The sequence below is a fragment of the Pezoporus occidentalis genome, unplaced genomic scaffold (assembly GCF_034315485.1).
Source record: "Pezoporus occidentalis ecotype Australia unplaced genomic scaffold, CSIRO_AGI_Poc_V1 ctg4, whole genome shotgun sequence".
NCBI lineage: Eukaryota > Metazoa > Chordata > Aves > Psittaciformes > Psittacidae > Pezoporus > Pezoporus occidentalis.
Window position 1 is genome coordinate 23,344,085 of NW_026915724.1, and position 22,045 is coordinate 23,366,129.

Below are 22,045 nucleotides of genomic sequence, written 5' to 3' on the forward strand. Positions count from 1 at the left end.
ATCTGTATAAATAGCTTAAAATGTATATCCATTGTTTGTTTAGTTAGATTATATTGCATTCAAAATAAAACTTGATCTATAAAAGGTAGATAAGAAAGTCATAACTCAAAACCAGCATCAACGGTGTATGAGGAAAGCACTTATGTTTAACCAGATGTGTCATACGCCCAGTGTGACTGATCAAAGAACTGGTTCTCCAAGTTCTGTTCGACTGGTTCTCCAATACCTGTTTGTTTTTTTCCTGGAAATAAAGCAGCTTTTCCTTTTTATACTTCAAAAATTATTGTTCACTTTAAATTTAGATATTTTCCATATATATTGAACTATTTCATAGTGTGTTACAGTTTGGGCTTGGTATAACTGATACAGAATTTAACTTCTGGTTATTTACATATATTTTCTGGTTTAACTGCAGAAAAAGTCTTTGATGGAAAGAAGACTCTTTGATGGAAGAAGACTCTTTCCGTCACTAGTTAAATGCATTTCAGCTTGAAAAATGAAATCTCTTTCAGTCATTCACAGAAAACAAGAGATTTGAAAAACCTGTCTGTGGAATGGAGTTTCTCCTAGAAATTTAGAGTTGCAGGAATAAGTTACTTCTCTATTTCATTTTGGAGTCGCTTGGCTATTGTAACGGAAGGGCAACAAAAGTCCTTTTCCAAATTGTCTTTGCATTGTTTTCAAGGCCTTACTCACAAATTGCATGTATCTATCTGAGGTTTTCTGTCCAGATCTGATTGAATTAAGTTAGTTCATGTTTCTCTTCTGCCAGGTATAACATCCAGTAGCTCATTTTTGTTCATATACAACCAGCCATCTTGTGTGGAGGCTGCTGCTGGCCTTGTGGTGGCTCTGGCAGGCTCTGTGGCACTAGTAGTACGTCATGGAGGATGGAAGAGAAGGTACAGGGAGGCTCTTTAGGCATTTGCATGGTGGTCTTGCCTCAGTTGCTGTAGGTTGAGCAGGTTCCACTATCAATGACTTCAAACTCAGGAGTTCTGTGTTTTGCTTCAGTAGGCAACACTTCAGTTGGTGGCAGTTTGATTATAATTAATCCAAAGAAATGTATTTCCCACCATTTCTGAGACAAACAAGAATAATTTCATTCTGTTTAAGGAGCTCTGGCAATATTTCCCTTTTAAACTGAGGGAATTATCTGGTTTTATTATTTCACTCATTTCAATTATTTTATCTCATTTCTCTGATTTAGCATCATGTATTAAGATTCGTAACAGTTATTTATCAGTCACGAGACACTAATCATCTGTTTACAGTATTGATCAGCAGCTCTCATGTTAGATTACCTTTGAAGTGAGAAGTAATCCTACAGAGATTAGTAAATAAAAGACTGGGAAGAAAGGGAAGAAGCTAGTTTGGGCTATGTAAAGTAGTTTTTTCAGGTACCCTGGAAATGTTTGCATCCCAGTAAGTTGGACCCCTTTAACAACTTCTAGCTCTGAAATTCCAGCAGAATTTCCCATCCACAAGTCATTCATTGTCTCAGATCATCTTTATTCATAGAGATTTCTGATCCTACAAATACAGATTTCTTTTGACTTCTTAGTTGCAAGAATATTTATGGGCTAATAAAAAACACTTAGGTTCTGATGCCTCAATAGTTTCATTTGTTGTTGTATATACATTCGCTCTATATTATATCTATATATATAGGATGTTATTACCTCAGTTCTTAAAAATCATGTGCTTTACAGAATGGAAATTGGGAACTAAACACTAGGAATTCAGATCTTACTTTTCTGAAATCACTAACTAAATTTCTTCTGAATTACTCAGAAAAGGTTGATTTGTGGGGCTCATCAGCACTAAATTCATGGGAGCTGGCTAGAAGGTAGTTGAAAATTATATAAAATGTGTCTAAGATTTACTTAATAATTTCTGTTACATTTCAGAGCTTTATTGAAACACCTGAGTCTTAATGAATAATAAGGTACAGTAGTTCTGCATCTATAAAAGCTGTGAGCATATGCCTTCAAGCAATGGGGTTCCTTTAAAGTATATTACTTTCAGATAGTCAAAATTACTAGCTCCTGCGGTCATATCCACAGTTTTTTCCCAGAATAGCTCTTAAAAGCAACAGCTGTCAGAGAGAAAAGACACGAAGTTTTTCATTTGGCATACCTATATCTGCATTCATGGTTGTTAATGTCCGAAGATCTGTTTGCTGAAACTCCATTTAGTTTAGTAACAGAGATATAATAAAGACTTGTGTTTCCTTTTCCTGATATTATAAATGTTTCAGAATGAGTAAATGACTATGTTGAAGCTAGTCTGGTTTTTGCACATGTATGAGGACAGGAAAAAGTGTCAATGAAGAGAGATAAAGTTGAGGAATTAAGATAAAACTTGTGCAGAGGAGTAGGAGGCTAAATAGATCTGGCAGCAGCTGGCTGACTTTTCCATTACTTTCCAATTTAATTATGAGAGTTGCTTAAGTTGTGGATGCTGCCTGTTAGTCACGTGGTGTTGCCAGCGTTTATTTCCGAATCAAATCTATAAAAGGAAATGAGAGTTCTGTGTCCTTGCAAACCGCTTGTCTGGTAGGAAGTCACTTACAAATAATAAAGTGCGTACTACAGCGTTAAATAGTTCCTTGATGTATGACCTTCAAAACTGATTTAAGGAAAATGGCTGAAGCTATGAATAGTAAAAACTTTTCATACTGAAAGAATTATAAGCTGTAGGCTTGTGTTTTTTCAGCTTGCTCAATGGTTGTCTTCACTGTAAATCTGTATTTACAGAAGCAGCAGGGGGTGGTTCCCTATGGGCAGTGGCAGGACAGCTGCCTGAGGATGGAGAGAGCCGCCTCCCTCAGCTTTATACTCCACCCGACTAGCTTCACTGGGGGTATCCCCACCATCTGAATAATGAAAACCAAGGCAGCCTTGTAATAAGAAGGGCTGGGAGCACCACAGGAGTAACTAACAGGGGGTCAGGTTCTCATCGTGAAAAGGTGACAAAGTGCACTTTAGCTTTATATTTTCAAAGCAGTGGGCAAGAATTAACTGCATGATTTTCACTGCTCAGGGAAATAATAATCCAACAGAGGATCTTAATTTTTTTTTTTTTTGGTACTGATTTGTGCCAGAGTGCATTGTAGCACGGAAAATATGACTGCCTTGCTATACAGCTAATAAAAAATATGATCTGATACAATGCTATTCGGGATTTAAATCACTGGGGGATTCAGATCCAACTCTGCCATGTTACAGCATGTAAGTTATTATTATTGGCTTGTGTTTTGAAAGAAAAAAAAGCCCTCTTGGTAATATTCCTGCTGTGAAATGCCTGAAGTTTCCCAGTTTATAATACCTGTGTTATAGCAGTACTTCTCACTTCCATAACAGTCCCTTCATCAAGGATTGTGGAGGGGTTTGTACATATTCACTGGCTGGATGTTACATGGACTTCTAAGAAAATGAAGTATGATGTTTGTTGGAGTTTGTTACACAGAGGCCCAGGATTTAAATGATTGCAGAACAAGAAGGAATAACAAAACTGCTGTGAGTTGATTTGCCATCCTCTACTCTCAATGGATTCTGCTCTGTCTAGCCTTACCTAATTAGATAAAGATTCAAATTTTCACATACAGAATCTATACACTTTTGCAGTGCCATTACTGCTCTTAATAAACAACAAGCAAACATCTCCCAGTACAGGTGACACATGGGTTATGTGTTTTTCAGTAATTTTTCCACATTGAAAGCTCAGTGCTCTATGAAGACAAGTGCAGAATCAGCATCTTGATTACAGTGCTGAAGCTCCCACTACTGACTTTTCTAATGTCATGACAGATTTCTGATTCTTCTATGTGGTCAGTACCATTATGTTTTGTATGTTCAGCACCTGCAGATTTATCTCAAGCTTTGTTATCATCTGTTGTCCACAAAAAAATTCTCATTGAGGGACTTACAACAATACTTACCTTTTTCTCATCTTAAGTGCTGCAGAAATACAACGGGCAGCAATGTTGCAGGATTGTGTAACACACCTGTAGTGTCACAAACACTTTGAAAGGGTTTTCCTTTATTTAAAAAAAGAAGAGCTTTATGTGCATTCAGGAAGAGTTCCTGACATAGACAAAACCAAAATATCTTCAAGGAAAATAATGTGCATGAGCTTTACATCCTCAGCAGAACATGGTTTTTAGGCACTCCATATACTAAGTAATTTGCTTAAATAATTTATCCTACTTTCCTTAGTAGAGAGTTTGATGGCCCCCTCAAAAGAGCAGGTAGGCAGCAGCATTCAAGGATTTGTTATGGCAGACTGAAAGTTGAAATACAAAATTAACATGGAAACTGGAAGGCTGAATCAAAGAGTTTTGGTTTAAGTATGATAAAAGCTTTGTTGTCTAGCTTGGGGGAAAAAAAACCACTATTTAACAAGTATTGAAGAAAAAACATGGAACTGCTCTTTATCTTCAAGGCCTATCCTATCATCAGTGCCAGCCACAAAACACTGTGGAAGCACAAAATCATGGGTTTATTTTTGGTTTTGCTAGTATGATCTAAAGAACTTTCAGACCTTTTCTTAGCGTTTGTCACATATGAGTTTGAAAAATGTATTAATATATTTCTCAGACTTTTTTGATGAGTTCTGTGGTCTACAAAAGTGAACTTGTTGATTTCTATAAAATAAGTTGGCAGATGGAACATGTTTCTAGCAGGCAGAAATAGAACTGCTAAGGCAATCAGGCTGATAACTGTACACACTTCTTGGAAATGTAGTGTAGAGTAAAAGCTTAAAAGTCAAGTCACAAAAATAGTTTAAGTAAGGGAAGTAGAATGTACTGTGCTGGTTGCACTCCTGCTTTTTTAACATTGTCAACAAGCTCCACAATTCATATGCTTTGTGTGTCTGTGGTGGCTTGTGGTAGCTATGTGAAAATGGTGCTTTTATACCTTTATAAATGCTGTTTGTTTCCCTAGCTTCTTCCCTTACACCTCCAAGTTGAGTAAAATTCTCCTAGGAGTTAATAAACTTTTTTTTGCTTTTGATTTTGCTTTCTTGGAACATAAGGTGCCCTAGCACAAGTATTTACCATCCACCCATGTTTGGTTCTAATGAACTGAGGTCTGATCGTTTTTTAAGGCTTTTGCCTCCAGCCTAAAAAAAAGGCAAAACAAGTCCAATGAACAGGAAGAGATGATAGATTGGATGCATTATTCTGTAACTCTCTTTGATGGATCCAAAGTTAGGTTTCGGAGGAAGGTTAGGGGCCAAACTGCTGCTTTGCCTATCAGAATGAGTCACTAACTAGCAAAGTAATTGCATTGATTATTGCACACCCACAAATTTCAACAGAAAATACCTTGCAGGGGGTGGAGGTTGTACTTTTCCTAAAGGTTTATCTATAATTAATCTACCATAAGCGCTGGTGCTTTAGTAACAGGTCCTTGAGTGCCAGCTGACCAGTCCTACAAGGTTTCCGTGTTTCTTGTGATCTTGTTTCAGTGATAATGCAGGTTTTGACACCACTGCTGTTGAAGAAATTCGAGTCATGTATTCTGCTTTTGTTTTTCAACTGTAATTCTCTTTGCCTGTCTTTGTTGCTGGCATTAGGAGTTTAAGCAGCTGCATTTTGTACACCTACAGCAAAACAGTTCCCTTGTTAGGCAGAACATTTCATAAAGGATTAAGAAGTGAAGCTGGCTGAGCCATAGGGGACACTTTTGTGTTATAAACAAGAGGCTCATTATCAAGAGACTGTACTTGTTTGTGGAAGAGGTAACTGAACAGGCTTCCTTCTCTCTTGGGTGTCTTACTTGGTACCTCACCCCATAATTTCTGCATTAAGTCCATTTTAAAAATATTGCTCCTGCAGCTTACAGTTGCGTTTGATAGATTTTGGGGGGTGAAGAGTACTTCTAATAGAAAATGAGTTGCTACATTTGGTGCAAGCAAAGCAGTAGTAATGGAGGCACTGGGGCAGATTGTTGCTCATGGTCTATTCTGGGTTTCTTGTAGCATCAGTTTACAGCGGCCTCAGTTAAACACTGGGTTAAGATTTAAGTTTAAAGGCAGGCCCTGAAAATTAAGATTGCCTGTGCAGCACCTTTGTAATTATACAGCTTTGTAGATTTTTCTTTTTCTGTAAGGCCTTGAGTCTTGAATTGCAGAGAAAAGCCCCAGCAATAGAAAATAAATACTGTACCAAAAAATGGCAGTAAAGGGTTGTTTGTTTAACTTAAATTCATCTCCTTACTGCCTACTTGATTTGTTGTGTAATGTAGAAGTACCTTATCTTAATTCTCATCGTTCACCCTGAAGCCCCAAGAATTACTCCATTGAGTTTATTCACCCAGCAAGTTTGCATTATCACTTTTATTATACATTATTTGTAGTATTGCCATACATTCTTAAAACAAAAATTAGGTGTTTTATTCTTTGCTACATACTAAAAAATCTTAGTTTAGTTGGATTATATTATGTTGAGCTACCATATATATCTTAGAGAAGGATAATTGTGTGTGATTTAAAGGCTTAGAGAGATTAAGAAACTACTACATTTAGCAATACCATCCTATTTAGAGATTCTTATATAGGGTAAGCATGATGGTGGACCATAGAAATACACTGTGTCAGTAGCCTGTATGGGGAAAAGTGTTTTTTTTCCTTTGACCAGATTTGTCGCTCTCTAATGATTCCATTAATCATTGTGTTTAAAAACACAGATTTTTTTTCTGTTGGATTTCCCTTCCTTCTTAGCAATTATGTTGTAAAGAAAGTTAAATTTCAGGCAGAACCCAGTCACAACAGCAGTGTTGGGTAAGTTTGTTTCTGATTCCAAATGTGCAAGCCTTGAATTAATAAATTAATATCAAGAAAAAGAAAAGAAAACAAACAAACAAAAAAACCCTTAATGGTTACAGGAGTCTGAATATCCAAGAACTGTTTGCAGTGAGTAGACTGTAGAGGCTTGCAAGAGAGTCTTGGAGCTGCAAAAGTAGCTTTTGCTTTATCCTGTTACATTCCAGGTTTTACTTGGCTGAAATATAAACTTTTTAAAATTGCCATTCTGCTGTTACTTTACATGGCTTATACTACAAAACCTGACAGAACACCAATAGGCTAATTGGATTTGTGGCATCTGTTGCAGCCATTGCAGCAGCCCCCACTCCTCAGCACCCCCAGCAGCTGCAAAGCTTCTGGAGCACACGGGGACAGCTCGCCTGAGCTTCCTTTTGCCTTCCCAAGGCACCATATGGAAAAAGGATTCCTCACAGCTATCCAGGAATTGGAGAAAGTGCTAGGTTAGAATCCTTCCTCCTAGTCATCTCTTCCAGACCGTGTTGCTGCCCATCCTCCCATCCTCTCCCATAACAGCACAGCATCCTGCTGCTTGCTGTTGGTGTCACACTCAGCTGCTTGGGCTGCAGGCTGATGGATCTGGTTCCATTTCAACCTCAGATGTGGTACACAGAAAAGGATGCTTGAAAGGATATTGTTTGGATTGCAGAGTCAAACATGTCACATTTAGAAAACCCTGAAGATAGTTTGCCTATGCACCCTTAATTTGACTCCACTGGGTGCCATCTTTATGGTATTACCATGAGATAATGACCCATCAGTTGTCACTCTTCTGTTGCGCAAAACTTTTCCATGATTGAGTGGATGGGAGACAAGCACTGCCTATATACCCCTGCCTGTGCATTGGGAAGTACAGGGAGGGTACATACCTCCCTTCCTGTATGAATTCTGTGCATCATCTTGTGCTGTAGTCCTTGAGTGTTTGTGAGATATTGGGGGGGATAATTTTAATGCATTGCCTGATTTTACTTTCTGTTTGGTTAAGTACGTGAGAGAAGAAGTAGTAACTAAAATTCAGAATAGAAGTGATGACTTCATTTCACACCCACAGTGGTAGAACTATGAAAATGTGTAACGTTTGCCGCTTCCTTAAATGATTGTAAGAAATTGCCTTACAGTCCTGAAGCTTAAGACAGTAAGAGCATGAATTTTGGCTCAAGGGAGATCAGTCTAATTTCACATTGATCTAAGCAGCTGTTTCCAGGTTTACATATATTAAGAAAAGAAACATGTGGAATAGAAAATACAGTGCAGTCTTCCACATCCCAGTTTCTGGGAGACTGAAGGGTGACATCAGGATAGCTATTGAATATATGCTCCATCTGGAAGGAAGACAAAAAGGAATCTTAATAGAATAAAAATTGTGTTCCTGACCTAACATGAACTTCCGTGGTTTGTACAGCAATTAGATGAAAAGTTCTGTTTCCAAAGTATATAAAGATTTGCTCATTGTTTAATCATCTCTAATATTTATTCCCAATTTAGGCAACTGAAAAGTGAAACAAGTCAATTTTTTTAGCTACTTGAAAAATTTTTGTAAGAGGTTTCTAAGGTAACCTAACAATAAATAAGTTTATTTCTAAACTAAGGAAAATAAAATTTCAAGAACATGCTGTAACTTCTAGTAGGACAAAGTTTAAAAACTGTGCTGTTTTCATAGAATCATAGAATAGTTAGGGTTGGAAAGGACCTTAAGATCATCAAGTTCCAACCCCCCTGCCATGGGCAGGGACACCTCACACTAAACCATACCACCCAAGGCTCTGTCCAACTTGGCCTTGAACACCGCCAGGGATGGAGCATTCACAAGTTCCTTGGGCAACCCATTCCAGTGCCTCACCACCCTTACAGTAAAGAATTTCATCCTTATATCCAATCTAAACTTCCCCTGTTTAAGTTTTAACCCGTTACCCCTTGTCCTGTCACTACAGTCCCTAATGAAGAGTCCCTCCCCAGCATCCTTATAGGCCCCCTTCAGATACTGGAAGGCTGCTATGAGGTCTCCACGCAGCCTTCTCTTCTCCAGACTGAACAGCCCCAACTTTCTCATCCTGTCTTCATACAGGAGAGACTTAACTGTAGTGTGTTTGTTATCTCTACTGGTTTCTTGGAATGTTTGATAGAGGAATATATTCCCTCCTTTTTTTCCAACCTAAAAATTACCTTGGAATAGGTGAGTAAAGATATTTCTACAAGATCTTTTTAAACTATAGTAAAAATAAATACCGTTTACATCAGTGATATCAGAGTATTTCTACATTTATGTGTATCTTATTTTGTTCTGGGGGGCAGGGAAAGGAATCATAACCTGCTTATATCACAATATTTGAGAGTTTGTGTGTTGCATCTTCTTTTTGATCACATCAAAATTTTGTCATCGTATGGTCTAATGATTGCTGTAAATTCTTAGTTGACTGGTGTAAATTAATGTATGTAAAGTAAAAAGCACCTGTAGTTAATGAGACCTGTAAATCATGAGATCTGAGGTATCATCATTTACTTTTCTATTGCTCTAATTAAATACAACATAAAAGTATATCAGTGGTTTTATTTCTTATGTATATTAATAGGTGCAACTGTTTGTTTGCCTCTATCCCTAAAGAGTTTGGGTGCTGTTGGATGAAACAGCTCTGTTTTGTTTGGTGTTCATAGATGTGTCATGATGTAGGTGTTTCTCTGCTTTCAGGCGCAGTACGTGATTCCTCGTTCTCTTCAGTATACTAAATATTTTCAGTAGACTTTGGTGACTGATCTGATAGAGGTCAGCTGCATCTGCTTGCAAACCAAGCGCATCAGATGTCCCTAGTGATTTTCCATGTTGCTGTTTTCTCCCGTCCCAGTTAAGTTTTAAAGGACCTGGCTTATGACTTTAAGAACTTCTGAATAGCCACTTCCCAGATGTCAGACCCATAAGAAAATCTGAGTTTGGCCATCTCAAAATGTAAGCTGCTACTGTCACAACTTACTCTGAAAACCTTGTTTGTGCTTTACTGACCAAAACTAATGTTTTGTATGTAGTTCCCCAGCCCACAGAAACATTAAAAAAAGTTTTAGTCCATCTTTATAAGCTGGAGCAAATCGGAATTCTTTGTTCTTTGAATTAATCCTGTCTCTTCCCTACAACAAGCATTGCTATATGTGGCTGCTACCCCCAGGATATTGCAGCTCCAAAAGCAGGTAACTTAGGTGGGGCTTAGCCCAAAGTCCACACCTTTATTAGCTCACTGGTGCTTGCTTGCCAACGAGGTGACCATGACGTAACCATGGTGAGAGGAATAGATGACAAACATTGGGGTCCGTAGAAATGAGTCATGGGAATTGTGCATCTGGAAGCGGATGCTGGAAACTTGTTAGGCAAAAAGGGCTTAGTTGCAAAGGTTAAAGCTAACGTGGTGACTGCTATCTGGATGTTGTCCTGCAATGCAGGGTAGGTTGGGATCTAGACATATTTGCCGTGTGCGAGCAGGATCCTCCTATGTGCTTGACTGTATGCAGTGGGAGTCTCCATCAGCTGAGGAGAAAAAACCCTGAAGAACTTAGAACAGACGAGAAAGGGGTTAAAAACAAGTGTGAAAAGTTGGGTTGTGGTACTTGGTATCTTGAAATGGAGCAGGATTTTTCTGGAAGGCTTTAGTCACCTGGGATAGAAGGATCGGGTAGCTGTGTGGGAGGCAATTTGCAGGCAAGTGTACTCCTCTGCACTAGATCGGTACATTTTAATGAGGTAAGTATACTTGCTCCATTTTATAGGATTTGCTTTGGACCAGAAGTCTGGAAGTCATTTTAAATAGACTGCTTTGAGATACAGTGGTCAGGTGGAACTGTTTGAAGGATGTATTATGGAAACGCTGTATTAACAATATATTTGTAGGGTCTCAGAAGCTGAGCTGAAAGGATTGGCTCTGTTCCAGAAGAGATTTTTAAAAGTAAATAAAGCTCATATGGAGGATGTAAAAACAGAAGTGATGTTGGAAACTACTGTAGCTCTGAAGTTTTATTTATTTATTATTTATCTACATCTGCAGCTACCTCTCAATCCATCCCACCCTGCAGAAAAGGATGCTTTCATGCTGACATCCTTCTCCTCTGCCCATCCCCTTCCCGTAGGCTATGTGGGGCTGAATAGGGCCATTTTTTAGATGTAGATTCCCCTCAGAGGTGGCTTTCCAGTGGGTGGGAATTTCCACCCACCAGCGGTGAGGAGGGGAAAGCAGCCGCACTGTACTCAGCACCTGAACCTGCAGCAGCAAGCACCTGCAGAAGGAACGGCTGAGGCTGTATGCTGCTGTCCATTGAAGGGGATGGAAAAGCTGGGTCGTTTTGTCCCAGGACCCTGACACTTATCCAGAGCTCGCTGTTTCTATTGAAAAGTCAGTAACTTTCTTTGCACAAAAGATTGCAACAAGTGAGATACATTCAGCTGATGCCTTGAGTATCAATCGAGCATAAGCTTCAAGTCTGTTTTCATTTTGGCTTTTCCAAAAGTTCTTTTTCTCATAGTCATGCTCTTTGTTATACATACCCATTTTCTCCTGCTTATTTAGTTTGATATCTTGTCCTTTCTTGAGCCTGTTTTTCTTTCCTTCTGATGTAGGAACAGAGTTTATAATAGCCGTAGCATAACTTGAGAAGGTGGCTCTGCAGTGTTTTAAACAATCATTACATAAGTCATTAAAATAACAAAGGCAAAATAAACATGTCCTCCTGAGGGTGAAGAAATATATGCCAAGGCAGTATAAGCGTCTGCCAGTCTAGCGTTGCTTCCTCTCTTCTCCCAAGGCTTTCTGTGAAGGTTTTTCATGCCTGCTTTAACATCATCTTTTCTCTGAAGTTTTGAAAACGTCTTAAAGAATGGTATTCTCTCTTTCAATTGTGCACAGTATAGTTAAAAAGAAAAAAGCATTTCTGAGGTGATTCAGGACTCTGTAGCCATGTTCAAAGCTCAACTAAATAATTTTCAGTACAAGTTTGTTCTGAAAATCTTGTCTTGCGTTTTGCTTCTCCCTGAAAAGGTCACCAGCAGGGCACAGGCTGAGGAGCAGATTGTCACCTTCAGGGTCACTTCGCAGGGGTGGCATGCAAGGTTGGGAAACCCATACAGAGTAAAAGTGAATTCACTGTGCTGCTAAGATCTTTTGCTGCAAACTGTGTGTTTTGAGAGTTTTTAATCCTGAAAAGGTGTTGGGAGGGACTGGCAAACAATTTCAGAAAGTTTCAGAATTCTGATATTTACACAACATCTTGGCAGGCTCATGAAGTGAATAGTGGTAGAACACCTATGTTACGCAGAACTGACTCTGATGATTAGGTAGCAGAGCTGAAGGACTCTGATGATGAGGTAACAGTACTGAGGTGTTAAGAGATTACAAAGAACTTCTGTGTTTAAGTTGACTTACTCCTTTAACAGTTCAGTTTGCCAGAGGAAAGAGCCATATAATAAAGGAAATAGTAATTTGTCTAACCGTTCTTCATTTGATTTTAGAAAGTAGTAGCTGGAAAAGCTCAGTTACAGTTTGACTTACGAGCAATGATAAAACATAAAATGGACTCCCAGCTTTAAAACAAGCTGGAGTGTGTGAGGCTCTACAGCAGGGGCTGGAGGGGCAAAAGAGCTGGCAGGCAGGATGTGTGCGTGCTTTTTACAATAGAGCTATGGCTTCACCATCACCAGCAACAGCTTTGAGTCCTCTTTCAAATAATTCCGAAATAAGCTTGCTGGCAGGTACTTTCGGATTGAGTTGCCCAGGATAGCTGCTAGGAAAAGCACGTTGTGCCAGGTGGCTGCTTGGAGGAAGCGGAGTTTAGCAGAGACTCTGAAAGTCTTGCAATCACATTATTATGTTGCATGAGAAAATACCAAGCAGCAGAAAGTTGTGTTTTTCAGGAAAAACTACATAATCTTTTTAAAGTTACAGACTGGTTCTTTCTCAGGGAAGCTAATATTTATAAGTTGAGCAGCTTTATGCACCTTTTATGCCTTTTCCATGACAGAAGGGTAAATCCAGTTAAAAAAATAAGTGAATGTGCTTCTAGGTAATACTCGTACTTAGAGTAAATTTTATATATGAACTGGCATGAATTTTGAAGGCGGTCTTCATTACGTATCATGTAAGGGAAACTGTCAGCAGTCATGTTAAGTATATATATTTTACTGCAGTTTTGCTAATAAATGTTTAGTGCTTTAATAATAATAGGTTTAATCTATCATTACAGGAAACTGTAAAGCACGTAGGTTGGGGGGAAGGAGCAATACATATAAATTGGGATTGAAAAGATTGAAAATTTATCTCTTATTTGTTGCTTTTCCAATTTTCAGGAATTCTTCGAACATGCAAAAAAGCTTTGGGATGATGAAGGTGTAAAGGCATGCTTCGAGAGGTCAAATGAATATCAGCTGATTGACTGTGCACAGTAGTAAGTATTTCTTCTTATGGAATTTATAGCCAAGAATGTAATAATTTATAACAAGTTAGAAAACAATAAGCAGTATTTTATTAAAGATAGTAGTACATTTGGTATTCCCCTCTTCATATATATCAAGTAAAGTGGTACATTGGTGCATAATACATTCATAATCTTTAAACAGGTTCATCTGACTGGAAATGTTCTGAAAAGAGGTGTGTAGTAGATTATGAAAGTGCAAATCATAAATACACAGTACATTGATGAAAGTAAATTAGTCAGGAAATAGTCCATTATCATGCCAGGGTTACAAAACTCAGCTGTCCTCAGTAATAACTCAGCTCTGAATTAGACTTGGACCAAAAATATACATTTCATGAGAACTGCTATTGCGAAAACGTATGCTTTTACAGTTGCTATGTGATTTAGGGTTTTCAGAAAACACACTCTAGTGTGTTATGATTTATCTAATTGGCAGTATGGTCAGCAGCAATGCCACAAGTCTGTTGTAGTGCTTGGTGTTTTGTTTTTCCGTCCTCTCTGCTCTTGGTGCCAAAGCTGAAGGCAGAGGAAACAGGACATGTTGCTAAAGTACTTGTCATGCTTCTGCCACTATGGGGGAATTTTGGTCCTGCGGTCATAATTTCTTTTCCCTCTTTCCAGACTATTTTTGGGAAAAAGAAGGATCCAGTAATGATTCATCAGCATATGGAAACAAGGGAAAATTACATTCATGTAGGAAGGAACTTATTTGACCTCAGTGGAATGAATTTACCAAAATTTGGGCATTTGCTCACAGTCCAGAGTGGCTAGAAATTAAGGCACCGTTTGTACACAAAAAACTAGAAAGTTGTTCTGAATTGTGATCAGTGGGTTTCTCCTGTGTCCTCACCCACCACCATAGTACAGATCTCAGCTATGCTTGCTCAAAAGTCCAGGTTGACTATTTATGGTATCTGTTAATACAGTCAAATAAGATGCCAGACCAAGAAAGTAATGACACGTATTTAAATTAAATGAATGTTAAATTAACTTACTTTACTGATCAAAAAAGGTTGATGTGTCTCATAGTCCTGCTTTGTAAAATGGTGCTGAAGGGACCAGGCAAAAAAGAAAGACACTGAATTATAGTGCTAATGGTCCTGTGCTTTCCCTTAAAAAAATGGTGCCTGTCTACAGGCTTTCACAAGGAGAAGAATGTTAAGTCTCATGTTATGTCCAAAACACAAATGGGGAAAAAGTCGATCTAGAATGAAATCCACTGTCCTCAAACTAAATCCTACTACCTTTTTCCTAAAACCTTAAAGAAAGATTATTGGGGTATTTTTTATGTATCTTTTCTTCGTATCTTCTAACTAGTTTGCTTTATCTTTATTCTGAGATTATTTATTGTAATAGTAAATACAATGTTTGCAGAATTCTTCACCTTCAAGACATTTTATGAAATAGCATTTGATAGTTTAATATCCCTTGAGTGTAGCTGTGGTTTCCGTTTCATGGTTTAACTGAAAATGTAACAGCTAAGTGACTTAACCCACATGTATAAGCCTTCAGTCTTAGAGCTGAGACTTGAAACTTGGGAACAGCTGTACCATTGATCTGATCAAACAGGCTTTTCTCACAGGTATTGATGTTTTAAAACAGTGAAGAGTAATCTTAAGAGAAAAAAGATGATGAAAATGCGCAGAAAACTTTTATCTGCCCTTCCATCATTCCTTGAAAATTAAAATGGTGCTAATGGAGTGAATGAAAAGGAGATTTAAAAGTTGTGTCTTTGTTGCATGTGTGTATTTTATATATTGCACAAGAGTAGTAGTAGCTGTACCCAGAATCATAGAATCATAGAATGGTTAGGGTTAGAAAGGACCTTTAGATCGTATCTTCATACGGGAGGTGCTCCAGTCCCCTGATCATCCTCGTGGCTCTTCTCTGGACTTGTTCCAACAGTTCCATGCCCTTTTTATGCTGAGGACACCAGAACTGCACACAGTACTCCAGGTGAGGTCTCATGAGAGCAGAGTAGAGGGCCAGGATCACCTCCTTCGACCTGCTGGTCACGCTCCTTTTGATGCAGCCCAGGATACGGTTGGCTTTCTGGGCTGTGAGCGCACACTGAAGCTGGCTCATGTCCATTTTCTCATCGACCAGCACCCCCCAAGTCCTTCTCTGCAGGACTGCTCTGAATCTCTTCTCTGCCCAACCTGTAGCTGTGCCTGGGATTGCTCTGACCCAGGTGAAGGACCTTGCACTTCTCATGGTTAAACTTCATGAGGTTGGCATCAGCCCACCTCACAAGTGTGTCAAGGTTCCTTCCTTCCCTCCAGCATATCAACCAAACCACACAGCTTGGTGTCATCGGCAAACTTGCTGAGGGTGCACTCAATTCCACTGTCCATGTCAGCGACGAAGATGTTAAACAAGGCCAGTCCTGACACCGATCCCTGAGGGACACCACTCGTTACTGGTCTCCAGCTGGACATTGACCCATTGACCACAACTCTTTGTGTGCAGCCATCCAGTCAGTTCTTTATCCACCGAGTGGTCCACCTATCAAATTGATGTCTCTCCAATTTAGAGACAAGGATGTCGTGTGGGACAGTGTTGAACGCTTTGCAGAAATCCAGGTAGATGACATCAACTGCTCTCCCTCTGTCCATCAGTTCTGTAGCCCCATCATAGAAGGCCACCAGATTGGTCAGGCAGGATTTCCCCTTAGTGAAGCCATGCTGGCTGTCACCAAGCACCTTGTTGTTTTTCATGTGCCTTAGCATGCCTTCCAGGAGAATCTGCTCCAAGATTTTGCCAGGCACAGAGGTGAGACTGACTGCTCTGTAATTCCCTGGGTCATCCGTTTTCCCCTTCTTGAAAATGGGGGTTATATTTCCCTTTTTCCAGTCTTCAGAAACTTCACCTGACTGCCATGATTTTTCAAATATGATGGACAGTGGCTTCGCAATGTCATTCGCCATCTCCTTCAGGAACCGCGGATGGATTTCATCAGGTCCCATGTGCACATTCAGATTTTTAAGGTGGTCTCGAACCAGATCCTCTCCTACAGTGGGCGCAAGGTCTTCATTCTCACAGTCCCCGCATCTGCCTTCCAAGACTTGGGTGGTTTGGTCAGAGCCTTTGCCAGTGAAGACCAAGGCAAAGAAGTCATTCAGAACCTCAGCCTTCTCCAAATCCTGGATAGCCAGTTCTCCCGAGAGCTTCTGGAGGGGGCCTACGTTCTCCCTAGTCTGTTTTTTATTTGCTATTACCTGTGGAATCCCTTCCTGTTATCCTTAACATCCCTAGCCAATTTTAATTCTAACTGGGCCTTGACTTTCCTAACCTGGTCCCTAGCTTCCCAGACCACATGCCTGTACTCTTCCCAGGCCACCTGTTCTTGCTTCCACATTTTAGAAGCCTCTTTTTTCATTTGAAGAAGAACATTTCTGTGCTAGAATCAGATGGGCCTTATTCAGAGTGGTGGGATCCTGTCTGCCTTGTAACTGAAACATGTAAGAAGAGGTTACAACTAGAATTCTGATACAATTCTGATTTTCTTGTGTGCCCTTAGAAAATACTAACTGTGTAGGTGCTGTCTTTCTGGCTTAGCAGGAGCAGATGGCATTTCTCTCAGAACCTGTCCATGGTCATCTTTAATTGGAAAGGAAAGAAGGGAAGGAGCGTGATGTGACGCACACACTTACTGTGGGATTTTGAAACGTTTGCAGTGTTTTCTTTGCACTGGCTTTGGGGGAAAGCATGCCACACCATCAGCTAAATTCTAATCTTTTACTTGACAGTGAAGGGAGAACATTATCAGTAGGTCACCAATAATTTTTCTGCTTAATAAAAAGAAATAAAAATAAAGCAAAACTAAAATCTCAACGAGTTAAAAATATCATAGCACTACATGTTGTGTGCTGACTTAAAATACTGAAAAGCATTATCAGCAAATTCTGTCAGCAGCCAGACTGACTGTTAAGTGAGTTACAAATTCAGTGTATTTTGGAATAGTTTAATTTGGCTGCAGTACAGAGCTTTTGTATTTTTAAAACTTAACCTAATTTTCTTTATTACTGTGGGAGAAATATTTGGCTGGAAACAGAGGTAGTAGAAAAACACAAAGGCAAATTTTCTCTTTATATTAGGCCTGCAAATTGCTTTTGCTTGATCTTTAATGCCCTTTTAAATTATCAGGGTACTGGAGTGAGCGTGAGATTCTGCTTGTAGACCATTTTAATACATGACTCCTCATGTATCTGCACTTCTAAGTATCATTTTGATACATTGTGATATTTGTAACAAATATGGATCTGTGACTAAGCTGGAGGTCAGGCCTTGTTGTCTGACAGTGGTAAATGTGTCATAAGCAAAGATCTGAATTGTTCTTTATCACGAACTACAAAGGTGCTTATGTAAGTCTTTGGGGGGCAAAGTATAGCATGGACATCCACCATATTTTTTCCTTGATGACCTTCATGTACTTCTTTGAGATTAATATAATAAAATTGGCAGGTTACTGTTTTCCCTAACTTCTTATTTTATATTTCTTTCAAGTTAAATTTCAGGTTTAATTAAAAAAAATATAATTAATTTGAAAAGTTGATTTTAGTTGTGTCCCCATTTGACTTACCTAGACTTGTTATGGTAATAAACCTTACACCTTACTTTGTTTAATGTTAACTTACTTGAACTACTGTGATTATGTCTGTATTTATATACTTTATATTCAGCAAATTCTAGGTCTGTAAGGGACTTCAGATTGTGATTGAAGGCTGTCTTGACAGTGAATAGTCTAGTGTATAAATAATAGATCAAAATACGTTCAATAAAATTTCTTGTAATTCTAGGACAGTTTTCTAAAAGCTAAATAGTTTCCTGTAACATGAATGCAGCTCGCTTTTTAATATTCCAGTTTCTGTATACCGGTTATTGAATACCCATTTTTTATTGTATCAAGGAGAGGGAACTGCAAAACAAACTTTTCTGAATGCAGAACAGTTCAAAACAAATAGAGATCCAGGTAGGATGGCATTCATTTAAAAAATAAAGACCCAGAAAAAGAGTTGATGAATTCATCGTGTGTCTTTATAAACTTCATAAATTTAACTAAATGAACTTATTTGGCAATAAAATTTCCTTTTAACTAACAGCATCCCATGAGGTAGAGTTGTAGGTTATAACCACCTGTTGGTGTTACATATGTAAGTGGGTTGACCTCACCCCCTTTTTTCACTGCAGACCATACCATGTACATTTGTACATGGTGGCTGCTCTAGAATCCCAGAAAAGCCACCCAAGTTGGTTTTTTGCTTCAAAGTTGAAGGCCTTTGCAGAACATCGGTTGTTGTTGGGGATATCGGGCACCCCCCGTCTGGCCATGTATGTCTGTTGTTTTGATAAAGTAGCAGTTGAGTCATCTTAGTTTTGGTAACTCAAATGTCAGTTCCTCAGTTAACTGGGTAAAATTAGTTTCAGTGATCAGAAGTAAGGTGTGGGGATACTTATAGAACCAGAACATCCAATTCTCTTTTTTAGGTAACGCAGTTTCCTCGGCCTTTGTTGTTAGAAAAAAAAAGAAAAAAAGTAACTACTTTCAGGCTTATTGGAAGGCTCCAGGGTTGAATTTTGTCCCATTGCATTCACATGAAATAACAGTGTGTGCATGCATGGGTGGTCCTAGTGGGAAGGGTTGTGCTTTGGCCCACTGAGTTCCTCAGTATAGGAAGTAACCTAAGGATGTAGGGGAACCCTGCCCTCAGCCACTACTTCATCCCAGTTTGTCTATCTTCTTTCCCTGATGAAATATGCCACTGATATACTTAAGTGTGACGGTCTCTGCACAAACATTCGGGCTAATAAAACTCAATTATGCGAGTTCTCAGGAAAGCAAACACAAGGGATGTGAGCTTGGCCAAAGAAAATTGATTTTATATTTGAGCTGATATATATAGAAAAGACATACCTCAAGTACTTCTTCTTTGCAGTTATTCAATCTTGGAGAGAAGGGTTTCAGCCAGATTTTGTTTGGTTAATTCATGAACAGGTTTTCTCCACTTACCTGATACAGACTATAAACCTTAACCAACCAGTAAATTTTTATTTAGTGATAGAAAAAAAAAGAGGGGGGTTGTAATTACCGAGTAATTATTTTAGCCTTACCGATGACTCTTCCAAACAGAGGTGGTTGCCAGGTAGGACAAAAGTCATTCTGTAGCCTGTAATGCTTAAAGTTTTCACTTTTTACTAATTAGTAAACCATACTCTTAAGAGGCAGAATTGTGGTTTCTTAAAATATGCAGTAGGAATTCTCTAAAATAACCTTTTTGTTTGTTGCTGCGATTTTTTTTATTATTATTGTTGTTCCCCTTTTGCCCTCACTTATGAAAAAAATTATTAGACTCAACCAATTCTGTCTTATTGGTAATCAAAATGTGACCATGATGTTATAGTACTGTTAGTTAGAAGTACAAAAATGTGGAAGAAGAAACAGCTGTAGAAACCTCCATAATGCCTTTGTATTTTGAGTTTGGAGCAAGTAGCAGTAAAAAGATACCATTCACAAATAGCCAGTGTGTCATACAGGCACGTACCAGCCTGTTTTATTTGTTTTAATTCTCAAATGCTTTCCATACCTAGAGAAGACAATAATATTTTTCAGTTATAAAATAAGAGATAAAATAGTTTATAAACACAGCACCCTCTCTGTCTTTTAAAAATATATATGACAAATATTTTTTCCTATTAACTAGTTACTATTGGTGACACCTTTAAACAGCCCTTGATGGGCTGCTCAAACATAAAATTAAACCATACACTTTTCCAAATGCTTCCATGGGCCTGACAGTTTGTTTTCTGCAGTTTTGCAAATATAAGGCAGAAAAGCATAAAATATTCCTTAACCTCAATTTAAGGTAGTAGTAAATTCTTAAGACCAAGCAAAGTTATGACAAATACATGAAAGTACATTTAGACTCTTCAAGATACTTTATTAGACATTTCTAGTTTCCTTTGAAAAGCATAGCAAAGCTGACTTTATTCTGTTGAGGAAAAAGTTCTTTCCTCCTTAGTCAACAATATTTTTCATGTTTTCCTGAATACCTGACAAATGGTTTTGTTAATTTTTTTTCCTGTTTGCACACAGGGTGCAGTAGTAAGTGCAGCACAGGTTGGTATAACACAGCAACTCAGCCCCATTTGGAAATATGTGAATTAGAGATTACAAACAGCTCTGTCAGCTGAGCTTGTCTGCATTTAGTTTTCTATGCTAGTATTGTATATTTAATTTAGAGTTATATTTTTCCATAACACTTCTGCAGAGGTAAACTGTAGACTTTCAGAGGCTTTTGGAATTGCATTTGTAATGCACACTTCAAGTACTTTTAGAGCTTGAGCAAAAGGTAGCTAAAGAATAAAGACAGCACCACTCTCAGTGTATACACTCTTAAAGCACTAATACCCATTACTATCCTTTAAAACAAAGAGCATTCTGTTGCATTTATTATAAAAGACTGTTTATTTTACATCACATCAGTGAGGACAGAAGTGAATCAGTACTGGTTCAGGGCTGAGTCAGGGAACTGGCACAGTGGGCCAGTGTGACTGGTGAAAACTGCCAGAATCTGGGATATTGAGTAGGAGGAAGGGAAGGCTACTCTGTAGGACTGGACTTTGAGGGATGTTTTGTTTGAATTTTGTGTATTATAAATCACATGATGTCTTTTTAAAGCAAAAAGAGAATTTTAAAGCATGTGTATGCCCTGCTATCAAGTCAAACTAAGCATTGCTTACAGTAATGGTGCTGATACAGCTTAATTCCAGAAGCCCTGATAGTGAATCATTGCTCAGTGTCAGCATCTCAAAATGTCTTCAAATGAAATAAAACTGCAGATGTTGGTTATCTAGAATCTGCATGCAGGATTTATGAGTAGATTTCAGAAGGAAGCTGTAGGTCATTCTGTCAGTTCTGGTGTTATTTATATGCTGTTCTTGGTTTAGGACTCTTCCAGTGTATGCGTGGGAGAAAGAGTAAACTATGACCAAAGCCAGCTTCATTATACTGCAGGGGACATTAAGAGTCACTTATATTTACTCCACTTCTCCAGCTTATGTTGATTGATACAGAATTTAGTTCAGTCTGTTCATGTGCAATGCATTGTTGAGTGTGTGTGCGTGTTCTCATGCGCACACACTGAACAGTGGAAGAGATTAGTTGGTTAAAGAATAAGTTTACCTATTAATAAGCTTAACATTATATAACACAAATGTATTTTAATTCTTTTTCTGAGGGATTTTTTTTTAATATGCTCTAGAGAAAAGTGTGTTCCACATTCTGTTAAATCTAACCTAATGTGAAACAATAAATTTAATATAACAACAATTGTATAATAACTCGTAGTTGGATTGTTAAAAAAGAAATAAGAGCACTGAAAATCTAATGGAAGGTTAGATAGGATACTGTCAAATCATTTTAACCTGGGGTTCAACTTTAATTGAATGCCACATGGATTTCTTCCCTTAGATATGGCCAGCTTTTCTATTTTCAAGTAGACAGTTTCACACCACAGAATAAAGAAAGGCCTAGAGTTATATTTCTTCCTTAAGCAACTACTCACTGGCCAGACTGCGTACACAGGCTCCTCTGCACTGATACAGCCTTGTTTATGTTAGGATCTTCAAGAAGCCCGGGTTTGGGGGGGGGTGTTATTCTAAATGAATGCTGCACCAACAGATTTGAAAAAAAGAGAGATGGTGGAATGCAGAAGTTGAAATAAGAAAATAAAATACAGTTTATACTGTGTTGGAAGAATGTAAAGGTTAA

The 22,045-nt window shown here is 38.5% G+C and overlaps 1 protein-coding gene across 2 annotated transcripts in view; it reads left to right on the forward strand.

The window, feature by feature from the left end:
• The window catches only part of GNAL (G protein subunit alpha L), a 197,584-nt gene that overhangs the window by 126,329 nt on the left and 49,210 nt on the right, over positions 1 to 22,045 (forward strand). For both annotated transcript variants that reach the window (XM_062633033.1, XM_062633034.1), the window contains one exon: positions 13,148 to 13,245. In XM_062633033.1, the coding sequence (XP_062489017.1) occupies positions 13,148 to 13,245 (98 nt within the window). The remainder of the gene's footprint in view (positions 1 to 13,147; positions 13,246 to 22,045) is intronic.